At 42.9% G+C, this 27,578-nt stretch overlaps 1 protein-coding gene across 3 annotated transcripts in view; it reads right to left on the bottom strand.

Annotated features, from left to right (window-relative positions):
* Window positions 1–27,578, bottom strand: part of mast3b (microtubule associated serine/threonine kinase 3b) — a 66,672-nt gene that overhangs the window by 33,506 nt on the left and 5,588 nt on the right. For 2 of the 3 annotated variants that reach the window (XM_020498674.2, XM_020498675.2), the window contains exons 2-4: window positions 22,428–22,517; window positions 12,920–13,008; window positions 10,569–10,641 (exon numbers count right to left, since the gene is read on the bottom strand). In XM_020498674.2, the coding sequence (XP_020354263.1) occupies window positions 10,569–10,641; window positions 12,920–13,008; window positions 22,428–22,517 (252 nt within the window). Of the gene's footprint in view, window positions 1–10,568; window positions 10,642–12,919; window positions 13,009–14,501; window positions 14,936–22,427; window positions 22,518–27,578 lie in introns of those variants that run through there. The other variant, XM_031786253.1, reaches the window with a different exon arrangement.

Below are 27,578 nucleotides of genomic sequence, written 5' to 3'. Positions count from 1 at the left end.
AGCCAGAAGAGGACTGGCCACCCCACATAGCCTGGTTCCTCTCTAGGTTTCTTCCTAGGTTTTGGCCTTTCTAGGGAGTTTTTCCTAGCCACCGTGCTTCTACACCTGCATTGCTTGCTGTTTGTGGTTTTAGGCCGGGTTTCTGTACAGCACTTTGAGATATCAGCCGATGTACGAAGGGCTATATAAATACATTTGATTTTGATTTGATTTGATGAAACATGGTGAAGCCCCACAATTGGAAGCCTGTGTTTCAGACATAAGGAAGTGGAAGGTGGCAAATGTTTTACTTTTAAACTCAAACAAAACAGAGATGCTAATTCTAGGTTCCAAGAAACAAAGATCTTCTTTTGGATCTGACAATGAATCTTGATGGTTGTACCACAAACTGAAGTACCTCAGCGTTACTCTGGACCCTGATCTCTCTTTTGACAAAGATATCAAGACTATTTCAAGGACAGCTTTTTTCCATTTACGTAACATTGCAAAAATCTGAAACTTTCTGTCTAAAAATGATGCAGAAAAATATATCCATGCTTTTGTCACTTCTAGATTAGACTGCGATTCTCTACTTTCCGGCTACCCGGATAAAGCACAAAATAAACTTCAGTTAGTGCTAAACACGGCTGCTAGAATCTTGACTATAACCAAAGAATTTGATCATATTAATCCAGTGCTACACTGGCTTCCTGTTAAGGCTGGGGCTGATTTCAAGGTTTTACTGCTAACCTACAAAGCATTACATGGGCTTGCTCCTACCCATCTTTCCGATTTGGTCTAGCCGTACACACCTACTCTAGGGTCACAAGACGCAGGCCTCCTTATTGTCCATAGAATTTCGAAGCAAACAGCTGGAGGCAAGGGCTTTCTCCTATGGAGCTCCATTTTTATGGAACAGTCTGCCTATCCATATGAGAGATGCAAACTTGGTCTCAACCTTTAAGTCTTTATTGAAGACTCATCTCTTCAATAGGTCCTATGATTGAGTGTAGTCTGGCCCAGGAGTGTGAATGTCAACGGAAAGGCACTGGAGCGACGAACCGCCCTTGCTGTCTCCGCCTGGCCGATTCCCCTCTCTGCACTGAGGTTCTCTGCCTCTAACCCTATTATGGGGCTGAGTCACAGGCTTACTGGTGCATGCCGTCCCTACTGGTGCATGCCGTCCCACTTGAGTGGGTTGAGTCACTGATGTGATCTTCCTGTCTGGTTTGGCGCCCCCCTCGGGTTTGTACTGTGGGGGAGATCTTCATGAGCTATACTTGGCCTTCTCTCAGGGTAGTAAGTTGGTGGTTGAAGATATCCCTCTAGTGTTGTGGGGGCTGTGCTTTGGCAAAGTGGGTGGGTTTATATCCTGCCTGGTTGGCCCTGTCCGGGGTTATCGTCGGACAGGGCCACAGTGTCTCCCGACCCCTCCTGTCTCAGTCTCCAGTATTTATACTGCAATAGTTTGTGTGGGGGGGGGGGCTTGGGTCAGTCTGTTATATCTGGAGTATTTATCCTGTTTTATCCGGTGTCCTGTGTGAATTTAAGTATGCTCCCTCTAATTCTCTCTCTCTCTCTTTCTTCACCGGATGTGCTACCTTGTCCCGGACCTGCTGTTTTCGACTCTCTCTCTCTCTCTCTCTCTCTCTCCCGCACCTGCTGTCTCAACCTCTGAATGATCGGCTATGAAAAGACAACTGACATTTACTCCTGAGGTGCTGACCTGTTGCACCCTCTACAACCACTGTGATTATTATTATTTTACCCTGCTGGTCATCTATGAATGTTTGAACATCTTGGCCAATTACTGTTATAATCTCCACCTGGCACAGCCAGAAGAGGACTGGCCACCCCTCAGTCTGGTTCCTCTCTAGGCTTCTTCCTAGGTTCCTGCCTTTCTTCCTAGGTTCCTGCCTTACTAGCCACTGTGCTTCTACATCTGCATTGCTTACTGTTTGGGGTTTTAGGCTGGACATCTGTATAGCACTTTGTGACTTCGTAGGATGTAAAAAGGGCTTCATAAATACATTTGTGATTGATTGATTTCAATCTAGAGTCTGGGATGTTGGCTATCAACAACAAGGCAACTCCTATGACTAATTGGGAATGGGATGCAAGCGTAGGATTGATCACCCTGTCGCTGGCCGCCTTTGGGGAGGGTGTATAGTGTGAAAGGCCGAAACACCCTAGGAACCAAAAGGTACACTACTGACGATGCGCTCCACAAATTTCACCAGGCTCACTGTTCATTAACTCTTGGAAGTGCTTGCACAAAGGATAGTAACATCTCATCCTGTGTTCTTGGAATCTGAATATCTGGACTTGTCCAGTGACTGCTGAGAAAGATCAGCTGACAACAGGCGGCACGGAGAGATGGCTGACAGGAGGGAATAGATCCCACTGGGACAGTCATAGGGTAGCTTCCCATTTCTGTAGTTTCCCATGCTTCGCAGTATGTTGGAAACACCCGCTTTAGCTACAGAAAGTCAACATACAAGAATACCTCTAGAGTCTGCAAGAGCGGGGGCGGAAGATGACTCATCGGCTGACAACATGGTAATGACTGGACCGGAAACGACTACGAGTAATGAGAGCACAGCACAAGAGAACACCACAGCAACTGTCACAAGTTCTGCTGCAACAGCGGGCCACAAACAGATGCAGGTATGTGTCTGTGGTTGGAGGAAAGTTACATCACACCATGGGTTGAGGATCCACCAGGGGAAGAAGGGGTGTTTGGGTAAAGAGAGACAGAGGCCTCGCATTGATTACCTTCTGCGAAAGCGATCAAATCAGTCGAATGAAGCACAGTAACTGGACGCAAACCATAGTTTGCAGTGCATCAGTACCACTGTCACGGAGGACGCAAACTCAAGCACCGAAGTAACAAATTAGGTGGAACCAACAACAGGAGTGGAACTCACCCAGCCTCCCAGACCTGCAGTCGAGAGGAGACTACCAGGGCACAGACCGTATGTGAAGTGGCCTGGCTCCAGTGACAAGAAGTTGTGGGAATCAGTGAATACTGACTTTACCTTGACCCTCGAGAAACTTCGAGGCACAGTGGAGCAGAAGTTGGAGAGGATGGGGGACATCATCTATGAGTACGGGACAGAAAGATTTGGTGTGCAAGAGGCAAAAGGCGGGAGAAAGGTTCCAACCCCACCAGTTTCCAGGAGGCAACAAGAAGTCAAGCGCCTCGTTCAAGAAAGGTGACAACTTATGAAACAGTGGAAGAAGGCCTCGGAAGTGGAAAAGGAGGGCATAGAGGCACTTCAGGCTGACATCAAAACCCGGTTGACATCCCTCCGTAGAGCAAAGAACCTACGGAAACGCAGAAGGAAGAAAAAACAAACTAGAACTTGATTCTATAAAGATCCCTTCAAGTTCCTTAAAAGTCTCTTCACAAAGGAAAAAAGTGGAGCTCTAAAAACAACAAAGAAAGACCTAGAGGAGCACCTGAGAACAACAAACTTTGACTCAAAGCGACATGAACATCTGGCCATCCCATCAGATATCCCACCCATTGAACCCCCGGAACATCATATTGAGACCAGCCCTCCGACATGCAAAGAGGTGGAAAACACAGTTCAACGGACAAGAACAGCATCAGCCCTGGGGCCAAATGGAGTCCCGTACAAAGTGTATAAGAACGCACCAGACGTCCTGAGGTTCCTCTGGAGGCTTATGAGAACAGCTTGGCAAAAGAAGATAATACCCAAAGTGTGGTGTAGGGCAGGCGGGGTCCTGATCCCTAAGGAGAAGGATGCAGTGAACATCAGCCAATTCCGCCCAATCTCCTTACTGAATGTCGAGGGTAAAATCTTCTTCAGGGTCATTGCCCAGAGGATGGCCTAGTACCTGCAAAGGAATGCGTACGTCGATACATCTGTACAGACGGCAGGAATATCGGGGTTCTCTGGCTGCTTGGAACATTCCAGCATGATCTGGCACCAGATCCAAATGGCCAAGGTGGAGAAAAGGGACCTCCATGTAGTCTTCCTCGACCTCGCCAATGCATTTGGCTCTGTGCCCCATGAACTCCTGTGGTCTGCCTTCAGATTTTTCCACATAGCGGACACCATCACAACCCTGGTGAAGTCGTACTTCCAGGATCTGCAGTTCTGCTTCACCACCTCATGGCAGTGCCTGAATGTAGGTATAATGCTGGGATGTACCATTTCTCCGTTGGCCTTCATAATGGCATTGGAGGTTATCATCAGATCCTCAAAATGGGTTGCTGGTGGACAGCGAGTCGACTCTGGTTTCCGCCTCCCTCCACTCAGAGCCTACATGGACGACATTACAACATTGACCACCACTGTCCCATGCACCAGGAGACTGCTCAGAAACCTCGAGGAGAACATCAGCTGGGCCCGTATGAAGATTAAACCATCCAAGTCACGCAGCATCTCGATTGTGAAGGGAGTACTCTCTGACCTGAAATTCTTAATCGGAGATGACCAAATCCCAACAGTGTCTGAGCAGCCCGTAAAAAGCCTTGGAAGGTGGTATGATGCAAGCCTGAAGGACAAAGACCAGGTGCAACAGCTGCCCAAAGACATCAGTAGTAGCCTACAGTCCATCGACAACACCCAGCTACCTGGAAAGTTAAAGGCCTGGTGTCTGCAGTTTGGTCTCCTACCCCGGGTGTTGTGGCCCTTAGCAGTATATGAGGTTCCAATCTCAACAGTGGAGAAGATGGAAAGAGGAGTCACGGGCTACTTAAAAAAGTGGCTCGGAGTTCCACGATGCCTTACCACCATAGGCCTCTATGGAGATGGTGTCCTCAAGCTGCCCCTCACCAGTCTAACAGAGGAATTCAAGTGTGCAAAAACCAGGCTACAGATGACACTGAATGAATCTCGAGACCCAGTGGTGAGCAATAACGCGCCGACCTTGGCAACTGGGCGCAAATGAAGGCCAGGAAAAGCAGTCCAGGAGGCAACAGCAGCCCTCAGACATGCTGACATTGTGGGTCATGTTCAGCGAGGGAGAGGAGGCCTTGGGCTAACTAGCCGTGCTGCTTGGAGTAAGGCCACTGCACCAGAGCGGCGGAAAATGGTAGTGCAGGAAGTTCACCATCAGGAGGAGGCTGCAAGGTGGGCCAAGGCAGTCTCTCTTTCCAAACAGGGACAGTGGACTCGATGGGACAGTGTGGAGAAGAGGAAGATCAGCTGGAAGGATCTGTGGGCCATGGAAGCGAGGCGGTTGAGCAACATATGACGTCCTTCCAACACCAGTTAATCTTCACCAATGGTATGGTGAAGATCCGGACTGTGCCCTCTGTTCCATGCCAGCCAACCTCAGGCACATTCTCACAGGGTGTAAAACAAGCCTCACCCAAGGACGCTACACTTGGCGTCACAACCAAGTCCTTAAAAACCTTGCGTCCGCCCTGGAGGACAAGCGAGCTGCCACCAACTCCCTACCACCCCCAGCAGCATCACACCCCTTATGGACGAACTTTGTCCGCGAAGGGGCTAAACCACCGAAGAGCGGCTCTACACCATTAGAGCGAGACCAGCTGCGCTTGGCCCGCGACTGGAAAATGCTAGCTGACATTGGCCGGCAACTTGTGTTTCCTCCGGAGATCGCAACCACCACCCTAAGACCTGACATGGTGCTCTGGTCCCGTTCGCTCAAGGTCTTCATCATTGCGCTCACAGTACCCTGGGAGGACTCAGTAGATGAGGCTTATGAGCGAAAACATCTGCGCTATGCCGATCTAGCTGCCAAAGCACGGTAATCATGGCTGGAACACAGAAGTCCGACAAGTGGAGGTGGGCTGCAGAGGTTTTGTGGCAACATCTACAACCAGACTGCTTAGAGACCTGGGAATTAAGGGCCAGAGCCAGTGTTCGGCAATCAAAGCTGTATCGGAGGCGGCAGAAGGCAGCAGTCATTGGCTCTGGGTGAAGAGGAAAGACCCCAGCTGGGCCCCGAAGTGAGAGGGCCAGGAGGTATGCGGTCAACAATGCTTGACTCAGGGAGGAGGACGCCCCTGCCATGCATAGTCCCATGGGATGTTGGCTATCAACAACAAGGCAACTCCTATGACTAATTGGGAATGGGACGCAAGCGTAGGATTGATCACCCTGTCGCTGGCCGCCTTTGGGAAGGGTGTATAGTGTGAAAGTCCGAAACACCCTAGGAACCAAAGGTACACTACTGACGATGCGCTCCCCAAATTTCACCAGGCTCACTGTTCATTAACTCTTGGAAGTGCTTGAGTTTGAGTTTATTTTTATTTTTACAGGGACAGTGCACATTAATCAACATTTCAGTAAAAGTGCCAGGTTTTAGCCAACCGGCTAATTTTCAACCGCAGTCCCTGGGCAGGTTATTAAAAACAATTACAATATAGACAATAGCAACATAGAACAAGCAAGACAGAGCAACATAGGACAAGCAAGACGTAGCATACAGACAGAGCAGCATAAAACAAAAAGCAGCCAGACAAAATTCATAAAAGCAACAAAGTGTTTCCACACCTCACAAGCTACAGACAACAGACAACATGGAGAGTGGCAACACACAGCTAGGGACCATGTTCACAAATCTGATTGACCTTTAGCCATGTCTTCAAGCATTTGGTGAAAGTGTGATATGTGGTGCAGTTATGTGTGTCTGATGGCAGTGTATTCCAGACATGGGAAGCTCTCACAGAGAATGCAGATTTACTAAAGGTGCTTTTCCTTAGGGGAACTATACAGTCACCTCTCATGGCAGACCTTGTGGATCTGCTGCCATATGTCTGGGTTTTCTGTTTAACAAAAATATTGAGTGGAGGGGGAGCCAGGCCATTGAGGATCTTGAATACAAGACATGCGTCGGTGTATTGCACAAGATTTTCCCAACTCAAGAGCTCATGCTTTCTAAGGATGTGACAATGATGATGGCTATTGGGCTTCCTATCAAGCACTTTGAGAGCTTGTTTGTAGACAGACTGAATAGGTTTTAATGTTGTACAGCAAGCTTGGGCCCAACTAGTCAAGCAGTATGTTAAGTGGGGGAGTATCATAGATTTGAAGTACAGTTTTGCTACCTCTGTAGTCAAACAATTTCGTATAAATCGGAAATTAGCTAGGTTGAATTTGGTTATTTGAATTACCTTTTTCACATGCTTTTTAAAAGAGAGGTTGGAATCAAGTATGATGCCAAGGTACTTAAAATCGGATACCACCTGGAGCTTCTCCCCTGACACATAGACATCTGGCTCAGTAGCATCTGTTGCCCTCTTTGTGAAGAACATGCAAACAGTCTTTTTCACATTGAGATGCAAACACGAGTCACTGAGCCACTTTGTAACCTGGACCATTACAGTAGTGAGTTCTTGTGCAGCTTGTTGTTTGCTCTTTGCATGCACATATATCACTGTATCATCTGCATACATTTGAACTTCAGACCCAGTACAGACAGAAGGCAGATCATTAATGTACAGGCTGAACAGGAGGGGCCCCAGTATTGACCCTTGGGGCACGCCCACATCATAGCTACGAGTGGGCGACAGCTCATTGCTCACTCTGACACACTGAGTTCTGCCTTCAAGGTATGATTTCATCCATCTCAAGGCATCAGGGGAAAAGTTGAACTTGGACAATTTTGTGATGAGAATCTCATGGGTAACAGTATCAAAAGCCTTCCTTAGGTCCAGAAACACAGCCCCAACAGCACCCCCTTTGTCCATCTTGGACTTCACATTTTCCAGAAGAAAGCAGTTGGCCGTTTCTGTGGAGTGTTTCGCTCTGAAGCCAAACTGCATGGAGTGTAATGTGAAGGGGCTGTTGTTGAGGTGGGCAATCAGTTGTTCTGCTACACACTTTTCAACAACCTTTGACACCACAGGTAATATAATGGGCCTGTAGTTACTCACGTTAGCAGGGTCGCCTGATTTAAAGATGGCCGTTATTATGGCCGACTTCCATACCCTTGGAAACACACCGAGACCAATAGATGTGTTGGTGACCTTAGTAATGGGGCCAATGAGTGACTCTTTGTAGTTTTTAAGAAAGGTAGAGTCCATCCCAAACACATCTTTGGCTTTAGAGTTCTTTAGTGAGCTAATCACCTTGTTCACCTTTGACTCAGAAACCTCCCTTATGATGAAGACAGGTTGAGTGTCATTCACTAGCACTGAGCCCAAGAAACAAGTGGAGGGGTTCAGTCAGTACCCTGACAGAGTCAATAAAGTAGGAATTGAAGGCTATTGCTATTACTACTGCATCCTGTGTTAGATTGTTATTCACCATGATTTCTAGTCTTTTTGCAGTGTTACTATGGTCTTTCCCTGTTAACTTTTTTAGATTCTCCCATATCAATTTAGAATTTCCCTTTGCTTCACCAATTATGTCAATAAAAAGTTTGCCTTGGCCTGTCTGATTTCTTTCATCACCTTATTTCTCAACATGGTAAACCTACGTCTGCCATGCTCTAATTTAGATTTTAGGGCTATTTTTAGAGCATAATCTCGTTCTTTCATCAATTTCCAGATTTCTCCATTTAGCCAAGGAAGAGTGCTCTTTTGGCCAGGTTTGGATTTGATTTTCTTTAGGAAGCCATTTATTGTAGTCTGGATTGTGGATAGAAAAACCTGACTATCAGCTTCCACATCTGTATAGGACAAGAGATCATTCCAGTTTATTCCCTTAATTGCTTTTTCAAAATTATTTAATTCACTCTTAGGTATTCTGAGTTGATCCGGCTTTCTAACAGTAGAGAGGTTAAACCTGCTCTTAGACAGCTTTCTGGCTATAAGTGTAAGATTATGATCAGACAGCCCAGTAACCATATTGAATGATTTAGTCACTCTCTCTGGTTTATTACTGAACACCAAATCAATCTGTGTTTTAGAGCAACAAGTCACCCTGGTTGGCCCTTTAACTAGCTGTGTAAGGTCAAAGGTATTAGTGATCCGTTTGAGGGTTTTCCTACAACACTTGTCTTCATAATTAATGTTAAAATCTCCCATTAAGATGACCTCTTTCCCAAAATCACATTTCCTAAGCATGGTATTAAACTGATCAAAAAACACACTTTTGGTGGAAGGTGGCCTATACATTCCAATGAGGGTAAAAGACATTTGGGGAGACAGTGTAACGTTCAGGCCGATACATTCTAGTTCATTATCACATGACCACTCAATTTGTTTACATCGGATATGTTCTTTAATGTAAATCATCACACCCCCTCCTCTTCCCTCAATCCTGTCTCTCCTGAAAACATTGTAGCCAGGCACAACCAAAGCAGCACATGGAGAGTGTTTATGGAGCCATGTCTCTGAGAGGCAGAGAAAGTCAAGGTTGGAGTCTGTGAGTAGATGTTGAATTTGATCACTTTTTGGAATGACACTACGAATGTTCAAGTGCCCCCCTAGTAGTCCCTTGGGCTTAGCTCGTGGGTCCCAGATGACTTGAGAGTGATTGACACATTGAAAAAAGTTAAATTTTCTGTGTTTTCTGACGGCTGGGTTTAGGCCGTTTTGTTTCGTTTTGATTAGGGGCAGTTCGGTAGCGCAATTAACAATCCCTCCCGCCTGCACTGGATGCGGGGAACTAATTAAAATAGCTTGCGTACCAGAAGCAGAGTCAGGGATCGCATATAGCGACTCTGGTATGTTTGAAGAGTCAAAATCTATCCTGGAGCCGGGTGAGTCGAGAGAAACCATAGGACCATAGCACTCACCCACCTCCACAGCGGCGACGACCAGTGGACGAGGCCATCCACCGCTCTCCACTCCGGTGCGTATCACTGGCTCGGTGATATTGGGCCCAGGATTGAGTTGTACATCCCCGGAGAGCAGGAGGGTAGCGAACAGGTAGTTTAACAGTTTCCGATAAATGTTGGACTTGTGTTTGTTACGCCTAAGCGGTTCAGTAGAATAAGGAGCGAGGTAGACTTGGCCATTATTCAGAACATTATGGTATGCTGTGTACTGTCCGCTCCCGTGGAACGGTGAACCAATGTGTTTGGTGTTGATATTCTCCGGTAGTAGACTGATTGTGTCATCCCAGCAAGGACGCACTGAGATTATCAGTAGAGCAGCTACATAACTGACAATCATGGCAGAGTACTGGAGATAAAACACATAATTGCGCTTTAACTCTTTGCATGAGTTACTTAGCTGGGATCGGCGGACACCTGATGGTTTAGATAAAATTACAGCATTCGAATGAGAAGCGGCACCTGCCGCACCACCCTGTCTTGCACAAAGGATAGTAACATCTCATCCTGTGTTCTTGGAATCTAGAACAGGATGATCTATTTTGGATGCAATATGAATGAAATTGATGGAGAGAGAGAAAGACTGCGAGAGAGTGGTCGCGCATGCACTGAGTTACAGCAACAATATTCGAGTGATAGGTGGTTTTAAAACTCTGCAGCTGCAATGAAAAAAAGTATAATCTTTACAAGAGAAGCATATAACTTAACAGTTCAATTTCACGCCATGCTAGTCATATAAATAATGTATTATAATTTACTGGTGTCTCACAGTTATTTATTCCAGGAAAAGGGATTGGTTATGGGCGGGAAGTCCCGGTAAAATGTTGGTAACAGGGTTTCCGCCATTCAACCCTACCACATACCTGCGAGCAAATGGGAAGTTGAGGGAGGCACTGGTGGACACATTTCGGGGGCTGTCTATGGGACTGCTTGCAGCTGAAAAGAAACAAGGGATGATTATCATCATTACAATGAATTAAGCTCGGATGAATAAGAATAGGTAATTATAGCGATTGAAACCCTATTCATATTTTGAATAAGGTCGAAGCAAACTGTATGGAGGCAAGTCTCAGGTACTGTAAGTAGCTAGACTGAATAATATCTCAAATAGGTCTGGTTTATGGTGCCAAACATAGCAGCAGTTAGCATCAAAGGGCATTAATGGAGAGGAGGCTATGCGCCGTTGTAAAGTATCATTTTGTTTGTCTTTGACAGTGCCTGGACCTTTGTGTACTCGAAACACAAGTGTTCATTAACATGGGAGCATTTTGCTACCAATTAATTCAACTGTAAACATAATGAATGCTTAAATTGTGCCCCCTAATCAGATAAGTCTCGACATGATAGAACTTGAAAGAGAATGTCTGCACATCTCTGGCATGTAGGGCCCTCGTGCAGAACTCTATTCATAGGGTGCACCTGCTTGACAACCAGAAGTGATACAGTGCCTTCAGAAAGTACTCATACCCCTTGACTTATTCCACATTTTGTTGTGTTACAGCCTGAATTCAAAAGTTATTACATATATTTTCTCTCACCCATCCACAGTATACACAATACCCCATAATGACAAAGTGAAAACATGTTCTTAGAAATTAAATCTCTCATTTACATAAATATTCACACCCCTGAGTCAATACATGTTACAGTAACCTTTGGCAGTGATTACAGCTGTGAGTCTTCCTGGGTAAGTCTCCAAGACCACACCTGGATAGTACAATATTTGCACATTATTATTATTCAAGTTCTGGTTGTTGACCATTGCTAGACAGGCATTTTCAAGTCTCGCCATAGATTTTCAAGCCGATTTAAGTCAAAACTGTAACTAGGCCACTCAGGAACATTCAATGGCATATTAGTAAGCAACTCCAGTGTATATTTGCCCTTGTGTTTTAGGTTATTGTCCTGCTGAAAGGTGAATTTGTCTCCCAGTTTCTGTTGGAAAGCAGACTAAACCAGGTTTTCCTCTAGGATTTTTCCAGTGCTTAGCTCTATTCCGTTTATTTTTATCCTAAAAATCTCCCTAGTCCTTGTCGATGACAAGCATACACATAACATGATGCAGCCACCCCATGCTTGAAAATAATATGAGTAGTAATATTAACTCAGTGATGTGTTGTGTTGGATTTGCCCCAAACATAACGCTTTGTATTCAGGACTCAAAGTTAATTTCTTTGCCACATTTTTTTCAGTTTTACTTTAGTGACTTATTGCAAATAAGAATATTTTTTATTCTGTACAGGCTTCCTTTTTTTCACTCTGTCATTTAGGTTAGTATTGTGGAGTAAATACAATGTTGTTGATCCATCTTCAGTTTTCTCCTGACACAGCCTGTTTAAAACAACTGTTTAAAAGTAACCATTGGCTTCATGGTGAAATCAATGAGCGGTTACCTTACCCTCCGGCAACTGAGTTAGGCAGGGCGCCTGTATCTTTGTAGTAACTGGGTGTACTGATACACCATCAACAGTGTAATTAATAACTTCACCATGCCCATAGGGATATTCAATGTCTGCTTTTTTTCCCCAATAGGAATTGGAATTGTAAAACCTGGTCTTTGTGGTTGAATCTGTGTTCGACATTCACTACGCGACTTAAGGACCTTACAGATTATTGTATGTGGGGTACAGAAAATCATGTTAAACACTATTACTGCACACAGACTGAGTCCATGCAGCTTATTATGTGACGTGTTAAGAAGAGTTTTACTCCTGAACTTAATTTAGGCCTGCCATAACGAAGGGGTTCGGTACTTTTTGACTTCAATACTTATTGACTCAACATTTCATCCATTTTAAATTCAGGCTGTAACAAAACAAAATGTGGAAAAAGTCAAGGGGTGTGAATACTTTCTGAAGGCACTGTATACACTCCCATTGATTCAAATGCTAAAGGGAAACACAAAAACCCACCCTTTACTGAAGAGCAAATTTTTGTATTTTCTGACCAATAAGATGCATGTCTCCTCCTTTATTTTCTACAATCAGCACAGCATATATCTAAAAATGCTTTGAGGTCCCAATGATAGCGAGAGAAATCCAAAATATTCATACTTGCACTTGCTATGTTGTAGTAGGACAGCCTACTCTAAAACATTCTAACGTGTCAACGGGTAGGAATAAGTCTACGTAGTGTACTATAGGCTACATAAACAGGCTACATAAGCAGGCTACATATATTGGAGACAAACTTCTGTTCCTGTGATGGTTCTTACCGGTGTGGACGGAGAGTGGGGAGAGAGGGCGTGACAGAGTGGGCGAAGGTGTCCCCAGGCCAAGACTCTTCCTGTTGCTGCTCCGGCAACTGTGGAACATAAACAGGAACAGAGATGTCAGTCACCAGCTACAAAACACTTCAGTCATCCATCTGGCAGTGCTTCAAAACATGAGTTAGTTCCACTTTCAAATAGCAATAGGAATAGTTCAAGTGATGTCATGAAAATGTCTTTAAGCACAGCAAATACACCAGTCTAAGCCAGAGGGGGGAAAAGATCATCAAAAACAGGCTTGTTTCTATTCTGGAAGGGGCAAAGATGCATTGCTTTCAATGTGAGTAATTGGCTACGACTAGCAAGCAATGCAGGGATTTTTCTGCCACTGAAATCCTTGGGTGGGCCACCTAAGCGTTCTTTGGGGTTGCCTAAGTCCAAACAGTGTAATAAACAAACGTTGTCTAACCTTAAACAACATAAAGTATGTAGAAAAGATAATGGACACATATTATTTTACCATCTTTGAGAACTAAAAGCTAGACCGTCAGAATTGAAATTTCCAAAAACAACAGGATTATCTATGACATAATGCATATAATTGCAGGAAACTAACTTTTAAACGGCAAAACTTTCTTTCAAAACTTAAATATAACCAAAATCCACACAATTGCAAACGGCTATTGTTAATAACTGTGAAGCAACAAAATATGAGGGTGAGACACTTGTATAACAAAACATCCACTAAAAATCTACCACTTTGAGCATAGGCCTATGTACATCAACAGGAGGCATACTCTGAGGAGGAGTCAAGTAAATCATCTCATCGATTTGACCAGAATGGGCACAATAAGGGTCAATAAAGGACAGATGAGCATCACATGTATGAAATAGGACAAATATCAAATATAAGCACCCATCAAATTATTGTAAGTGACTCCCATAGGTCATCCAGAACTAGGATGTTTTTGCACAGCATTGAGCAACCCAAAATTCTACATGAACCAGGAATATTTATTCTGCATATAGTGTCATTGTTTTGGATCCAACAAGGACTGTACTTAGGTCATTAATTATTTAATACATAACTATTTTGTCCCTTTTTGTTATAACAGTATTACCGACTTAAACACGAATAACCTGTAGGCCTATTTGTTTTGCCTTTCCATAACTATATTGTAGCCATATTCACAATCAGCACATTTTCTAAGCACTGACCACGTTTAGCTGAACGCTCTGAAACTAAAACAATGGGGATAAGACCGCGCGTGGCACCAATATCGAAACCAAATGAGAGCCAATGAATGAGCGTCAACATCGGCTATGTTATCACTTACAAAGTAATGTTTTTATCTAGTTACATTGTTTCTGAATATGTGAAATGGACACAATGCAAGTTGAGGTCAAGCATGTGTCCATCTGGATGACCATCTGGACCATAGACGGGTTATTTCAGAGACTTGTCTGAGAACATCAGCACAAGAAAATATCCTTTAAAAAAAGAATACACAACACATTAAAAGGACCATAATTGTCTGCCGTTAAGCTTTGTTACATAACTACATAAACCAGAACCTTTCCTACCTACCTTTTTGATCGTTTTAGCATTGATCCTGTTACAAAATGAGACTTGTTGTGGGTTGGCACTGCGGTCCAGTAACTTGGATCCGACATGGTGGATGTTGTTTACAACGAAAAAGAGCACACATTCCGATCCAAAATAAATAATTATTGAATCTCCTAGATGGTAGATACAGGACCCAATGATGGAACCCACAAAACCACGGGTAGACCCTCCATCGCCGTGGCAGTATGTTGTGTTCCCTGGACTAGCTAGCCAGCTTGGCTATCATTCAACCAGCTTTCAGCGCCACCTTCGCTTTATTTTGCCTCATATCCAAGCACCTAGGCCTACATCTTCTGCCTGGAAAGTGTTCCCGGTGGACATGGGCTACTCTCTCTGCTGCCAAAACTCCATCGCTGACTGATATAGCCTACTACCATAGACACAGTAGACTTTTCACTAGTATTCTGTTCAGCCCACACGATGACGTCACTTCCCTGCGTTAATAAAGGAAATCTTTCAAATAAAAGTCGGCATTTCAAAACATTGCATGGTGGTTACCTCTTTCAAAAGATATAAAAATTTTATTAATGTCGATTTTTATTGTGCTTATAAGCAAATGCAAGAAGGAATTTATGGTAAATGTTTTAAATATGTAAAACTTGAGACCACTATTGAAAAATACAATGCTCAGACTGGATTGTTGACAACATTGGGTTTAGCGCAATTTTTTGGGAGGTGCCTATGTAAAAGTGGGGTTGGGAGCACTCAGTAGGGTCTGTAGAATCTACAAAAATATAAACATTTTCCAAGATAACCCATCCGCCTGAAAGGTGTGGCATATGAAGAAGCTGATTAAACAGCATGGACATTACACAGGTACACCTTGTGCTGGGGACGATAAAAGGCCACTCTATAATGTGCAGTTTTTTCACACAGCACAATGCCACAGATGTCTCAAGTTTTGAGGGAGTGTGCGATTGGTAAACTGACTGCAGGAATGTCCACCAGAGCTGTTGCCAGATAATGAAATGTTAATTTCTCTACCATAATCCGCCTCTAACGTCATTTTAGAGAATTTGGCAGTACGTCCAAATGGCTTCATAAGCGCTGACCTCGTGTATGATGTCATTTGGCAGAGCGGTTTGCGGATGTCAACGTTGTGAACAGTGCCCTATGGTGGTGGGGTGGTTATGGTATAGGCAGGCATAAGCTGCGGACAAGGAACACAATTGCATTTTACCGATGGCAATTTGAATGCTCAGTGATACCGTGACGAGTTCCTGAGGCCCATTGTCGTACCATTCATCCGCTGTCATCATCTCATTTCAGCATGATAATGCACAGCCCATGTTGCAAGGATCTGTACATAATTCCTGGAAGCTGAAAATGTCCCAATTTGTCCATGGCCTGCATACCCACCAGACTTGTCACCCATTGAGCAGGTTTGGGATGCTCTGGATCGACGTCTATGACAGTGTTCCAGTTTCCGCCAATATTCAGCAACTTTGCACAGCCATTAAAGAGGAGTGGGACAACATTCCACAGGCCACAATCAACAGCCTGATCAACTCCATGCGAAGGAGATGTGTCGCACAGCATGAGGCAACTGATGGTCACACCAGATACAGACAGTCTTTCTGATCCACACCCTAACCGATGCATATCTGTATTCCCAGTCATGTGAAATCCATAGATTAGGGCCTACTGAATTTATTTCAATTGACTGATTTCCTTAAATGAACTGTAACTCAGTAAAATCTTTGAAATTGTTTCATGTTGCGTTTATATTTCTGTTCAGTACATACAGTATATGGTGTAATTTCATGGGGCACTGAATAATACGGAGTATTGCTGGAATTTTACGTCAACCATTCCATAGGTCATAATGCAAATATACAGTGCCTTGCGAAAGTATTCGGCCCCCTTGAACTTTGCGACCTTTTGCCACATTTCAGGCTTCAAACATAAAGATATAAAACTGTATTTTTTTGTGAAGAATCAACAACAAGTGGGACACAATCATGAAGTGGAACGACATTTATTGGATATTTCAAACTTTTTTAACAAATCAAAAACTGAAAAATTGGGCGTGCAAAATTATTCAGCCCCTTTACTTTCAGTGCAGGAAACTCTCTCCAGAAGTTCTGGGAGGATCTCTGAATGATCCAATGTTGACCTAAATGACTAATGATGATAAATACAATCCACCTGTGTGTAATCAAGTCTCCGTATAAATGCACCTGCACTGTGATATTCTCAGAGGTCCGTTAAAAGCGCAGAGAGCATCATGAAGAACAAGGAACACACCAGGCAGGTCCGAGATACTGTTTGAAGAAGTTTAAAGCCGGATTTGGATACACAAAGATTTCCCAAGCTTTAAACATCCCAAGGAGCACTGTGCAAGCGATAATATTGAAATGGAAGGAGTATCAGACCACTGCAAATCTACCAAGACCTGGCCGTCCCTCTAAACTTTCAGCTCATACAAGGAGAAGACTGATCAGAGATGCAGCCAAGAGGCCCATGATCACTCTGGATGAACTGCAGAGATCTACAGCTGAGGTGGGAGACTCTGTTCATAGGACAACAATCAGTCGTATATTGCACAAATCTGGCCTTTATGGAAGAGTGGCAAGAAGAAAGCCAAGTCTTAAAGATATCCATAAAAAGTGTTGTTTAAAGTTTGCCACAAGCCACCTGGGAGACACACCAAACATGTGGAAGAAGGTGCTCTGGTCAGATGAAACCAAAATTGAACTTTTTGGCAACAATGCAAAACGTTATGTTTGGCGTAAAAGCAACACTGAACACACCATCTCCACTGTCAAACATGGTGGTGGCAGCATCATGGTTTGGGCCTGCTTTTCTTCAGCAGGGACAGGGAAGATGGTTAAAATTGATGGGAAGATGGATGGAGCCAAATACAGGACCATTCTGGAAGAAAACCTGATGGAGTCTGCAAAAGACCTGAGACTGGGACGGAGATTTGTCTTCCAACAAGACAATGATCCAAAACATAAAGCAAAATCTACAATGGAATGGTTCAAAAATAAACATATCCAGGTGTTAGAATGGCCAAGTCAAAGTCCAGACCTGAATCCAATCGAGAATCTGTGGAAAGAACTGAAAACTGCTGTTCACAAATGCTCTCCATCCAACCTCACTGAGCTCGAGCTGTTTTGCAAGGAGGAATGGGGAAAAAATGTCAGTCTCTCGATGTGCAAAACTGATAGAGACATACCCCAAGCGACTTACAGCTGTAATCGCAGCAAAAGGTGGCGCTACAAAGTATTAACTTAAGGGGGCTGAATAATTTTGCACACCCAATTTTTCAATTTTTTTATTTGGTAAAAAGTTTGAAATATCCAATAAATGTCGTTCCACTTCATGATTGTGTCCCACTTGTTGTTGATTCTTCACAAAAAAATAGTTTTATATCTTTATGTTTGAAGCCTGAAATGTGGCAAAAGGTCGCAAAGTTCAAGGGGGCCGAATACTTTCGCAAGGCACTGTATATGAACTATATTTTGGCGTATAGTGAAAAAAGGATTCTGGAGGCATGTTTCGGTCTAAAAAGGGCCTACAAGGGTCTAGAATGTTCACTTTCATCATGATGTTCTCTAAAAATGATTTGTGATACAAATTTAAAAAACATGTCAAACATACATCCTCCCGATGAGGTTTCAATGTGAAAATGACCAGAACAAATATATATATTTTTGCCAAATACATAAAAATCTCCAAAGAAAATTCCAATACTAGTTAGGGCTATAACTTAAAGCGCTTATCAGACAGTCAATCATTTAGCAAATTATGTTGTTCTAGTGAAATGTAGCCCAAATAAAGTAATGAATAAATAACATTTTCATTTGAACTAAAAAATTGTTGTTAAGAGTTTGTTTTTTGAGAGTACTGCTGCTGGGTATTGAAATAACATGAAATAACACCATATATAGATTCTACAGACCCAACTGAGTTCTCCAAACCCCAGTTCACATCAGCATATAGAACAGTTTTTTTTAAACCTATAAGCCATGTGATTTGCATTGTGGCCAATGTAATGGGCGAAGTAAAAGGCCTGCAACACTCCATATTACTCAGTGCCCCTCTACTGAGTACTCCCAAATCCACTTTAACATCAGCACATGGAGTAGTTTTTTCAAATGCAGTTTACATACACCTTAGCCAAATACATTTAAACTCAGTTTTTCACAATTCCTGACATTTAACCCTAGTAAAAATTCCCTGTCTAGGTCAGTTAGGATCACCACTTTATTTTAAGAATGTGAAATAATAGTATAATAGTAGAGAGAAGTATTTATTTCAGCTTTTATTTCTCTCATCACATTCCCAGTGGTTCAGAAGATTACATACACTCAATTAGTATTTGGTAGCATTGCCTTGGGTCAAACGTTTCGGGGAACCTTCCACAAGCTTCCCACAATAAGTGGGTGAATTTTGGCCCATTCCTCCTGACAGAGCTGGTGTAACTGAGTCAGGTTTGTAGGCCTCCTTGCTCGCACACGCTATCAGTTCTGTCCACACATTTTCTATAGGATTGAGGTCAGGGCTTTGTGATGACCACTCCAATACCTTGACTCTGTTGTCCTTAAGGCATTTTGCCACGAAGTATGCTTGGGGTCATTGTACATTTGGAAGACTCATTTGCGACCAAGCTTTACTGACTGACTGATGTCTTGAGATGTTGCATCAATATATCCACATAATTTTTCTTCCTCATGGTGCCATCTATTTTGGGAAGTGCAGCAGTCCCTCCTGCAGCAAAGCACCCCCACACCATGATGCAGCCACCCCTGTGCTTCACGGTTGGGATTGTGTTCTTCAGCTTGCAAGCCTCCCCCTTTTTCCTCCAAACATAACGATGGTCATTATGACCAAAACAATTATATTTCTGTTTCATCAGACCAGAGGACATTTCTCCAAAAAGTACGATCTTTGTCCCCATGTGCAGTTGCAAACTATAGTCTGGCTGTTTTATGGTGGTTTTGGAGCAGTGGCTTCTTCCTTGCTGAGTGGCCTTTCAGGTTATGTCGATATAGGACTCTTTTTACTGTGGATATAGATACTTTTGTACCTGTTTCCTCCAGCATCTTCACAAGGTCCTTTGCTGTTGTTCTGGGATTGATTTTCACTTTTCGCACAAAAGTACTTTCATCTCTTGGAGACAGAACGCGTCTCCTTCCTGAGCGGTAATGTCGACTGCATGGTCCCATGGTGTTTATACTTGCCTACTATTGTTTGTACAGATGAACGTGGTACCTTCAGCCTTTTGGAAATGTAATTTATTTTAATGTATCAATTTATTTTCTGAGGTCTTGGCTGATTTCTTTTGATTTTCCCATGATGTCAATCAAAGAGGCACCGAGTTTGAAGGTAGGCCTTGAAATACATCCACAGGTACACCTCCAATTGACTCAAATCATGTCAATTAGCCTATCAGAAGCTTCTAAAGCCATGACATCAATTTCTGGAATCTTCCAATCTGTTTAAATGCACAGTCAACTTAGTGTATGTAAACTTCTGACCCACTGGAATTGTGATACAGTGAGTTACAAGTGAAATAATCTGTAAACAATTGTTGGAAAAATAACTTGTCATGCACAAAGTAGATGTCCTAAACGACTTGACAAACTATAGTTTGTTAACAAGAAATGTGTGGAGTGGTTGAAAAACTAGTTTTAATGACTCCAAACTAAGTGTATGTAAACTTCCGACTTTAACTGTATATACACTTTTGAACGAGAAATTGCCAAGAAACTGAAGATCTCTTACAACGTGGTGTACTACTCCCTTCACAGAACAGTGCAAACTGGTCCTAACCAGAATAGAAAGGAGTGGGAGGCCCCGGTGCACAACTGAGCAAGAGGACAAGTACATTAGTGTGTCTAGTTTGAGAAACAGAAGTCCTCAACTGTCAGCTTCATTGACCATGTGACTGGGACAATGCTGGGGGGAAAGGCTAAAAAACTCTTACAGATAATGCCTTCATCAAACAACACTGTTTCACGACACATCAGTGACATGGCAGGAGACGTTTTGAACCAATTACTGCTTCTCATGCAAGCCAGTTAATTCTATGCATTACAACTGGATGAGTCAACAGAGGTGGCTGGCCTGGCACAGTTCCTGGCATATGTCCGTGTCATGTTCGTCATAACGAGGAGACCACTCCAGTAAAGCAAGGCCCCTGAACTCTTGTGTATTTTCAGCACTATGCAATGATATGGGCAGCGACTATGTAATATTTTTAAAACATACTGGTTATCATTGGGCAAAGTATTGACACATTTTTTTTAAATTGAGAGACAAATTTTCACTTGTCTGACCACTTGCATGATGATGGGTTTCTCACACAACTGGCCTATCTGGGTGATGTTTTTTCTCGCCCGAATGATCTGAATCTAGGATTACAGGGACTCTCCGCAAATATATGTTCAATGTGCGGGACAAAATTGAGGCTATGATTAAGAAGTTGGAGCTCTTCTCTGTCTGCAGTAACAAGGACAACACACGTCTTTCCATCATTTTATGATTTTTTGTACGCAAATGAACTCAAGCTTACGGACAATGTCAAATGTGATATAGCTAAGCACCTGAGTGAGTTGGTTGCGCAATTATGCAGGTACTTTCCCAAAATGGATGACACAAACAACTGGGTTCATTATCCCTTTCATGCCCTGCATCCAGTCCACTTACCACAATCCACTTGGATTGGGCTGCGAATATCAGAATATCCTGTCTTGGCAAATCGCGCTGCTAAGGCACTGATGCCCTTTGCAACCACGTACCTATGTGAGAGTGGATTCTCGGCCCTCACTAGCATGAAAACTAAATACAGGCATAGACTATGTGTGGAAAAAGACTGAAACTCTCTCCAATACAACCCAACATTGCAGAGTTATGTGCATCCTTTCAAGCACACCCTTCTCATTAACCTGTGGTTAGTTATTTGATCATTGAAAATTGTGAATAAGGCTTTATATGTAAGATGGTTAAATAAAGAGCAAAATTATTGATTATTATCATATTATTATTTGTGCCTTGGTCCTATAAGAGCACTTTGTCACTTCCCACGAGCTGGGTTGTGACAAAAACTCACACTCATTATTATGTTTAATAAATGTATTGTATAGTGTGTGTGTGGCAGGCTTACAATGATGGCAAAAATCAACATTTGAGAGTGCACTGACCCTGGTGCTAGAGGAGGTACGCAGCTGGAGGTTGAATGTTTGAAGGGGTTCGGGACTATAAAAAGTTTAGGAACAACTGGTGTAGAGAAAGAAATTGATGCATAACACTTTAGTGTTGTAAAATAAAGAAATCTTGGTGGTCAAATAAATAATTTGATCAAACTAAAATGAAGTTCAACCAAATGTCATTTCAAAAACTATGACTGGTATATTACAGTTTCTCTGTGAACAGAACTGAACAATATTCTTGGTAGTTTTGCCAAATTATCAGGATACAGATGATTTCTCACTATATGTATTACAATAACCTAGTGCTCTACATAGCATTCTGTATGCTGCTTCGGTTTGCCATATGGTTATCCTTTCCTCTGCAGTGTACCATTGGGGGTTGCCAGGCAACCACCATAAGCCAGGCAACCTTTCCTCCAAATGACTTCCAATAGTTAAGACAATTTCTAGCAGCTGCATTTTGCACGTTGCAACATTTTATCTAAACAATATGGTTCAGTGTTTTAATGTTTATTGTTCAACAATTTAGGCAATGTTACTGCGATGAAAAATCAGTGAAATTAAATTAGCAAAAATACAGTCCGTAAAAGCAAAGTCTGCTTTAAAGGTCTCTTCATAATTCCTCACAGGAGCTGTTCTCAAGCTCCCTGTCCGTTCTATAAAGTGGGCCTGATGCCCTTGTGTGGCTGTATGTGGCTGTGTGCTGTATGTGGGCTGTCTTTCTTACCTCCAGGGATGTAGGGTTTGTAAGGGGCTGCAGGGGCTGCATGGGCTGCATGGGCTCAGTAGAGTTGGGCTCTGGCAAGTGGGTGACAAACTGTAAGGCAAGACACGGTCACATGGATCAGTGTGCTGACTCAGCACAGTCGCTGTTGCCTACCAGTGCCTGGGTAATGGCTGAGATGCACCCAAAGGTCTCACTTTCATTGGCTGACATTATAGGTCTGTGATAGACACTCGGCAACTGTTTGCAAAGGACACCAACTTACTTCCCAGCTGTGTTTTGGGATACTTTTTCCAGATAGTATTGTATGGATAATAGTCTGTCATCGGATAGCCATTTCAGTGTTCTGTACAAGACACCAGATCGATGTCCAGGGTATGTCACAGCATGATTTTTTGCTCACTTGCTTTCATTTTTTTTTTTTTACCTTTATTTAACTAGGAAGGGCTCATTGAGATTAGAAATCCCTTTTTAAAGAGCGTCCTGGCCAAGAAAGGCAGGTCCAAGTCATTACACAATTACAGACAGACAACATGAAAAACTACAAGTAATCTAGTGAAAACTATAGAATTCACAAGAGTGTAAAAGAAAAATCATAAAATAGCAAATTAAAAACATTGACAGGTCAGGGAATCAGTCTCAAAATCCTTCATCAGTGATTTAAAAACACCAATCGGGCAAGTTCTTCCAGTTTAAAAGTATTTTGTAAGGTGTTCCAAGCTGATGGCGCAAAGTACATAAAAGCCCTTTAACCAAATTCAGTTCGGACATTTGGAACAGTTAGCAGGATAAAGTCCTGCGAACGAAGAGAGTACCCACCACATTTCTGAACAATAAAAATTCCCCAAATAAAATGGTAGTGAACCCAAAATGGCTTTGTAAATAAAAGTATACCAGTGACTGAGCCTACGAGTGACTAGAGAAGGCCAGCCAACCCTGGTATATAAAGTGCAGTGGTGCGTCAGGGCTTAGCAGTTTAAAAATACATCTCAACGCACCACGGTAAAGGGTGTCAATTGATCTCAAACACTGAGCGGAAACATTCATATATAAAATATCCCCATAGTCTTGTAAAGGCATAAATGTAGCTCATACTAGCCTCCTTTTGGCATCAAAAGAAAACATGCTTATTCCTAAAATAAAATCCCAACTTCAGTTTCAATTTTTTTGTAAGTTGTTGAATATGCAATTTAAAAGAGGCCGTCATCAATTAAAATTCCAAGATATTTATATGAGGTTACAGTCTAAATCTCATTGCTCTGACAGGTAGTAATAGGTGAAAGGTTCAGAGATCTATTTCTTGTATTAGAAAACACCATTAGTTTAATTTTGTCAGTATTGAGGATAAGCTTCAATTGACACAAGGTATGTTGAACAGTATAACAAGCAGTTTGGAAGTTCTGGAAAGCTTTTGTGAGAGACAAGGCACAACAATAAATAACAGTATCACCAGCATAAAAGTGAAGTTGAGCATTTTGCACATTTTTGTCTAAATTATTTATATAAATAGTGAATAAGAGGGGACCAAGTACAGAGCCCGGGGGCACACCATTATAGACAAACAATTTAACAGACATGAGCCCATCAAATTGAGTGCACTGAGTTCTATCAGACAGATAGTTAGCAAACCATGCAACTGCATGCTCTGAAAGACCTACACTCGACAATCTCTGCTTCAGTATGGCATGAGCAACTGTATCAAAAGCCTTAGAGAGATCAATAAAAAGTTAGACACTGTGCTGTTTTTTGTCAATGTCTTCAGTGAAATCATTTAAAACCTTCATGGCTGCTGTAATTGTGCTATGCTTCTTCCTGAAGCCCGATTGGTATATAAAATTGATAAAATTGAGTTAGTATATAAAAACTATTTTAGCTGTTCACTCACAAGGGTTTCAAGTATTTTCACTAGGGGTGACAGCTTTGAGATTGGCCTATAATTATTTAAAAGAGTTGGATCTCCTCCTTTTAAAAGTGGGACAAATGCTGATTTCCAGATCTTTGGAATTTTATTACAATCCAGGGTTAGATTGAACAAATATGTAAGTGGTTCAGCTATGAAATCAGCTGCCAGATTTAAAAAGCAGGGATCAAGAAGATCAGGACCTGCAGGATTTCTCTGATCTAAGGATTTCATAGCTGCACTACCTCCTGCACTGAGAATGGCAAAAAGCTAAAAGTTTGACCAGCTCTCACTGGTTCATCCACACAGGGTTGAACAGAGACAGAAGACACAATCAAACAGCCTACCAGATGATACAAAGTGCTCATTGAAACAATTCAGCATTTCAGTTTTGTCATATGCAGCAACAAAGTCCTTCAATACACTTGACAGTCATTCATTAACATTACTGTTTCCAGACATAGATTTAATAGCCTTCCAAAACTTTCTAGGGTCATTCAGGTTATCAGTGGTAAATGACATAAAATATTCAGACTTGGCCTTCCTGAGAAGAAAAGAACACTTGCTTCGTAACTGCCTAAAAATAAGTCAATCAGCATTAGAACATGATTTCCTTGCTTTAGCCTAGGCTAGATTACGTTCGTGAAAAATACAAGAGAGCTCAGAAGAAAACCATGGATTATCCCTCCCTTTAACTCTGAACCTGCGGAATGTGGCATATTCGGAAAATATTTGGAACAAAAACATCATGAAAGAATTTCCAGGCAGTTTCCACATCAGGAATAAGCTCAATCTTGCTCCAGTCAAAATAAAACAAATCATGAAAGAAAGCCTGCTCATTAAAACTCTTCAAATTCCTCTTATGAATAAAGCGTGGGTTTGTCTTAGGAACCTTAGTATTTCTAACAGCAACAACAGCACAATGGTCTTGCTGTTTTCAGTCAAAGCAGAAGTTAAAGACCTTTCAGACCATTGATTACTTTGGCCTGGTTTCCCATTAAAAGGTTATTGGCCAAGTCTAGCTCTATAACACTGGTTATCTGATAGGTCTAGCCTAATGTCCCAAAGTAGACACCATCTGAGAATTTAAATATATAGCGTGTCAGATATATACATACCAGTACACAGTCTTATATTTACATTTGACATTTTAGTCATATAGCAGACGTTCTTATCCAGAGCGACTTACAGTTAGTGCATTCATCTTAAGAAAGCTAGTTGGGACAACCACATATCACAGTCGTAGTAAGTACATTTCTCCTCAATAAAGTAGCTATCAGCAAAATCAGAGCTAGTAAGGGGGAAATGACTAAATTGGGAGTGTTAGTTCACAAAAGCTTTTTTTGTGTGGGGGCGTGCAACAGCATGTTGCAGAAATCCAGACCGGAGATGACAACTGCTTGGATTAGGACCTGCGGAGCTTCCTGTGTGAGATAGGGTCGTACTCTACGGATGTTGTAGAGCATGAACCTGCAGGAGCGAGTCACTGCTTTGATGTTTGCAGAGAATAACAGGGTGTCCAGGGTCACACTAGGTTCTTTGCATTCTGGGAGGGGGACACTGTGGAGTTGTCAACCGTAATGGAGAGGTCTTGGAGCAGGTAGGCCTTTCCCGGGAGTAAGAGCAGCTTCATCTTGTAGAGGTTGAGCTTGAGGTGGTGGGCCGACATCCAAGCTGAGATATCTGCCAGGCACGTAGAGATGCGTGTCGTCACCTGGGTGCCAGAAGGGGGGGAAGGAGAAAAGTAGTTGAGTGTCATCTGCATAGAAATGATAGAAGGGCAGCAGGTAGCCTAGTGGTTAGAATGTTGGACTAGTAACCAAAAGATTGCAAGATCGAATCCCTGAGCTGACAAGGTATAAACCTGTCGTTCTGCCACTGAACAAGGCAGTTAACCCACTGTTCCTAGGCCGGCATTGAAAAAAAGAATTTGTTCTTAACCGACTTGCCTAGTTAAATAAAAGGTAAAATACATATACATTTTTTAAAGAGACCATGTGAGGATATGACAGAGCCGAGTGACTGGTGTATAGAGAGAAGAGGAGAGGGCCTAGAACTGAGCCCTGGGGGACACCAGTAGTGAAAGTACATGGTGCAGACACAGATCCTCTCCATGTGACCTGGTAGGAGCAGCCTGCCAGGTAGGATGCAATCCAAGAGTGTGCCAAGCCTGGGACCCCAGCCCTGAGAGGGTGGAGAGGAGGATCTGATGGTTCACTGTGAAGAAAGGCAGTGGATAGATCTAAGAGGATGAGAACAGAGGAGAGTGTCAGCTTTGGCAGAGAGAGCCTCCATGACACAGAGAAGAGCAGTCTTGGTTGAGTGACCTGTCTTGAAGCGGGACATGTTAGGGTCAAGAATACCGGTCTGTAGTTTTCTATGTCAGAGGGGACACAGCCAATGATCAGGGATGAGTTGATGATGAAGGAAGTGAGGAATGGGAGAAGGTCAAAGTTGTCCGCATAGAGGGAGGAGGGAGGGGAAAGGGGTGGAGGACTAAGGAGACAAGCTGCTGCCGGGGAGCCTAATAAATAAAAAAGCATAGGCTGAGATGAACTCGGTGTGCTTGACCGCAGATTGGCAGTTCCAAGGAGGGAAGAGAAGGTGGAAAAGAGTTTCCTATGGTTAAAGGAAGAAGCTTGAAATTTAGAGTGATATAAAGTAACTTTTGCAGCAGATATAGAGGAAGAGAAGGAAGAGATGAGGGAACGAAAGGATGATAGGTCCTCCGGAAGTTTCATTTTTCTAAGCTAGCAGGAGGGGAGGGCAGAGCCGGACAGGAGGAAAGGAGAGAGTGCAAATCATAGGATGCAGAAAGGGAGAAGAGTAGAGTCGAAGAGATAGAATCAGGAGACAGGAGGGAGAAGGATTTAGCAGAAGGGAGAGATGATAGGATAGAAGAGGAGAGAGTAGTGGGAGAGAGAGAGAGAGAAGATTGCGATGGCTCATGATCATCTGGATAGAGGCTGAGTGGCTATGGTTGGAAGAGAGGGAGACAGAAAAGGAAACAAAGTAGTGATCAGAGACCTGGAGGGCGGTTAAAGTGAGATTAGTAGGCGAACAGATAAGGTCAAGATGAGGTCAAGCATATTGCCTGCCTTGTGAGTGGGAGGGGACTGCGGAAGGTCAAAAGGGGCAAGGAGGGGAAAGAAAGAGTTGGAAAGAAATTAATCAAAAGCAGGCATCAGGAAGTTGAAGTCGCCAAGTACGAAGAGGGGTGAGACATCATCAGGAAATGAGCTTATCAAGGTTTC

Source organism: Oncorhynchus kisutch, linkage group LG13, assembly GCF_002021735.2.
Source record: "Oncorhynchus kisutch isolate 150728-3 linkage group LG13, Okis_V2, whole genome shotgun sequence".
Lineage (NCBI taxonomy): Eukaryota > Metazoa > Chordata > Actinopteri > Salmoniformes > Salmonidae > Oncorhynchus > Oncorhynchus kisutch.
The sequence above is the reverse complement of the archived record's forward strand: the minus strand, read 5'-3'. Positions and strand labels throughout refer to the sequence as shown.